Raw genomic sequence first — 4,026 nt, forward strand, 5'->3', positions numbered from 1 at the left:
TTCTGACGTTAACGGAATTTATTATTTGCTATTTTGTCTTTTTTTTCTCCTTTCAATATATGTGAATGCAATATACAAACTCTCTTCTTATAATACAACAAAGATAAAGAAATCCAAGGCGTATTACAAAAAAGTTCACAAGTCCTAATAGTCCTAAACTGCAATTAGAGCCAAATGTGCGGGACCAAAGAGCAAAAGGTACATGAACTTCTAGAGCCAGTCCAAACTCCAAAGTGATAGACTGACTAGCTCACACGCTGCTTTGCTCCTGAGCTCACACAATCGCCTTCGTTCTATGGCCCTCATGGATCCACAAATCCCCCTTTCTCCTCCTCCGCATGCTCCATATTTAAATCCCCCACACCCTCCGTCCCTCCATCCGGAGCCGCCACTTCCTTCCTTCCAAAAAGGAAGAGGGGAAAAAAAATCTATAGCCACCAAATTGAGCAAGATTCTCACACGAAACCAATCACAAGCTAGCATTCGTTTAATTTCTTGGCTGCTATTGTCCGGGGAAGAGGTTCTTGGTGTCCAAAGAATTTGTCGGTTCTAGGGAGCTCCAAGTTGCTGTAGCTTCATTTCTTGGTTCTTTGGGTTCTTGGATTGGCGGTACTGATTGTGGGAGATGTTGTCTGTGAGCTGCCCGAGAGTGTACATGAGCAGGAAGGCGCTGGATTTCGGTCAGCTGGCCTCCTGCCGGTGCCGTTGGGCTGGCCGGTCCGGCATGCGGGTGGCGCCGAGGCGGCGCATGCCATGTGTTTGTTTCGTGGCCTCACCGAGCCAGCCAGGTTCTTCATCCTGCAGCTCTTGTTCCTATTGGTCTGTTGAGCCGCTGTGTTTTGGAGTGAGCTGAGCTAACGACTTAGCGTATTTGCGCAGGCCTTGCTGCAGTTGATGTGCCAGCAGAGGCGATTTCTAGTGCGAGAACAACAACAATGATCCCTGAGCGAATTTCTGTTTCTTCACTTTTGGAGGTTGTCTCCGACGACCTGCTGAAACTCAACAATAATCTGAAATCGGTGAGCTTCTTCTGAAGGCCACATCTTTTGTTTGATTTACTCAGAATTGCGTTAAATAGAGATGCATTCATGTAGGCTATACATTTCTTACTCAATAGTTTCTCTTTCTGTGAATTCGTCTGATACATTATCATGGTTGAAATGAGTTAAGTCTAGTTTTTTTTTTTCTTCGAATGCGCAAGAGCCTTGCATGCCGATATATTAGCAGAAGAAAAAACTTTTACAACTGTGACCCGCTGAGCGGTCATGGGGAGAGTCAAGTCTACTTAAGATTTAAGAATCTAATCAGGAAGAAGCTATGATCAGAGTTAACTCATTTCGATTCTTAAACTGGCAGAACCAGCATCTTGATAGCTAGTAAATACTTGGCACTTGCGCCTTATATACCAAAGCCGCTCACAGACTATAGTTCGATCAGTTCAGTATCATGAGTAACAACTTAAGCTACTATGCTTGGTTCATTTAGTTGTAAGGAAAATATGTCAAAACTCTGAAAGGAAAGAAGTAGCATCATTTTCGATTAGCACATGTACTTATGAAGTTGACTGCTGAATGCACGAGAATATAGAGAAGTACCGTACAGTTGCCTCCCGTGCATCCCCTAGAAACCATCCTACAGTCTTTATTTGCTGGCCCCATGTTTTGATGACTTGGACTTAGCATCACCAGGAGTACGCGGACAGATTTTTCTGGCTCTTATTTCCTATATCTGTAGGCTCCATAATACTTTTGAATGGCTCGCGTGTTGTTGAATTGCTAGTTTGCTACTAGTCTTCCTACTCCGACCAAAATATACATATTTTTTGTGGTTCTGCACAACACACGATTCTCCCTCAAAAACTACAACAGTTTCTTGTTTGTACTCCATCCACAGATCATCATTTTTTTGTATAATTAAGAGAGCATACTTCAGAGCATTACATATTGAATACATATATCTTCACTAATTTGCTTCATATAGTGTGTGAGCACTTGAGTAGAGAAAAATTTGCTAGGCTAGTTCTTTGTGTTTTTCCTACCTACCAGGCTACCGCAGCAACTAGCTGACATAATTTTAATAGCTTGTTGGTGCAGAAAATCCAGTTTTAGTTTCTGCGGCAGAACAAATTTTCGGTGCTGGTGGAAAAAGGTTAAGACCAGCATTAGTTTTTCTGGTGTCCAGAGCAACTGCTGAATTAGCTGGTTTGTTGTAAGTTACTCGTGTTGCAGCTCTACTACTTATAATTAGGTGTTTTGCAATTATGCACTCAATCCTTTTGTTTTTTTTGCAATTCAGGGAGCTTACTACAGAGCATCAACGCCTGGCAGAGATCATAGAGATGATTCACACAGCAAGTTTAATACATGATGATGTCATAGATGATAGTGGCATGAGGAGAGGTACATATCATTCTATTACAAACAAGTCGCTGTCAATAAATATCGCTGTTTCTTTCCTTTTCATTTTGGTTCATAGCCTCTTAGAAACAATTTATACATATTCTTTATGCCTGGCAGAATGTGTGGGTTTCTTTTGCTTTTTGCCTTTTTGGGTGGTTCATGTACTTTGGACATTGGTAAGAACCAATTGACCAATTTATTCTGAAACGCATCTGATTATATTCAGGGAAAGAAACTATTCATCAGCTATATGGAACACGGGTGGCCGTACTTGCTGGTGATTTTATGTTTGCACAATCTTCTTGGTTCCTAGCGAACTTAGAAAACATCGAAGTTATTAAGCTCATCAGCCAGGTAATGAATGAAGAGCAAACTTCCATCTCTTCATTAAGACTGTGCTCCTGCATTGTTTGCTTATAGATGATGTGTTCACAGGTGATCAAGGACTTTGCCAGTGGTGAGATAAAACAAGCATCTACTCTTTTTGACTGCGACGTCACCCTTGATGATTACTTGCTCAAGAGCTATTATAAAACCGCTTCGTTGCTCGCCTCAAGCACAAGATCTGCTGCAATATTCAGTGGTGTAAGCACCACTATATGCGAACAAATGTATGAATACGGCAGGAATCTCGGGCTCTCGTTCCAGGTAGTAGATGATATTCTTGACTTTACCCAATCAGCTGAGCAACTTGGGAAACCAGCAGGGAGTGACTTAGCAAAGGGAAACCTGACAGCTCCAGTCATATTCGCTTTGCAAGATGAACCCAAACTAAGGGAGATAATCGATTCTGAGTTCAGTGAAAGTGATTCATTGGCTACTGCAATCGACTTGGTTCACAGAAGTGGTGGAATAAGAAGGGCGCAGGAGCTTGCAAAGGAGAAAGGTGACTTGGCTCTCCAAAATTTGCAGTGCCTTCCCAAGAGCCAGTTCAGAAGTACCCTTGAGAACGTGGTGAAATATAATCTTCAGAGGATTGACTGATGGATTCACTTGATTCCTCTGAATCACTTGATTTCTCTGAATATAAGATGCTCGCACCCATGTGGGTTAGTAGCTCCCAAAGAAGTTCATCTTGCTAGAATAATGTCGATCTTGGGAAGATGATTACAAGCAGCAACTTTTTGTTGTGGATCCACCACCAACATGTATCATAGCATCCTATTTTGCAGTTTATGTAACTACAAGGCAGATAAAGGAACTAAGGAAGCATAGTGTATATTTCATAGTAGTTTCAGCTTCTTGATACACGAAATAGTATTTTTTTCCCCTCCCCTTTCTGCCATTTCATTTGTCATTGGAGAACGACTATGAATTAATTAACATGATTATACTTTATAGCCAGCACACTGCGAGTCACATGGGCACCTATCGATTATTGGAAAACAGCATTTAGATTCTGGAATAACGTGATACTGCTACGAGATTCCATCATGTCTCCGTCTGTGCACTTGAATGGTACTGTAAGCCTGTAATCAGTGATCGCTATCACTAATTTTCAGAGCATGGACAGTGTCCTGGAACAACTTGTGATGACGCTAGTCAATGGACACATCTAATGCGATATGAATAGCGAGATGGACATTGTAACGCACAGAAACTCTCCCATCATGCAGGAGTTCACTAC

General features: G+C 41.8%; 1 protein-coding gene across 1 annotated transcript; it reads left to right on the plus strand.

Annotated features, from left to right (window-relative positions):
• The first annotated feature begins 336 nt into the window (after positions 1–336).
• On the plus strand, positions 337–3,742 carry LOC9267741 (solanesyl-diphosphate synthase 2, chloroplastic). Its single transcript, NM_001404774.1, has 6 exons — positions 337–788; positions 880–1,019; positions 2,081–2,208; positions 2,296–2,399; positions 2,626–2,753; positions 2,835–3,742. Exons 1-6 carry the CDS (start codon positions 626–628, stop codon positions 3,381–3,383), a joined length of 1,212 nt encoding a protein of 403 aa, NP_001391703.1. The 5' UTR covers positions 337–625; the 3' UTR covers positions 3,384–3,742.
• The last annotated feature ends 284 nt before the right edge of the window (positions 3,743–4,026 follow it).

Source organism: Oryza sativa, chromosome 5 (genome assembly GCF_034140825.1).
Source record: "Oryza sativa Japonica Group chromosome 5, ASM3414082v1".
NCBI lineage: Eukaryota > Viridiplantae > Streptophyta > Magnoliopsida > Poales > Poaceae > Oryza > Oryza sativa.

Excerpts from the sequence above, each read along its gene's own strand:
- LOC9267741 (NM_001404774.1), top strand. The coding sequence starts at position 626 with ATGTTGTCTGTGAGCTGCCCGAGAGTGTACATGAGCAGGAAGGCGCTG. Across the intron at positions 1,020-2,080 it reads TCAACAATAATCTGAAATCG|CTTGTTGGTGCAGAAAATCC; the intron begins GTGAGCTTCTTC and ends TAATTTTAATAG. Across the intron at positions 2,754-2,834 it reads TTATTAAGCTCATCAGCCAG|GTGATCAAGGACTTTGCCAG; the intron begins GTAATGAATGAA and ends ATGTGTTCACAG.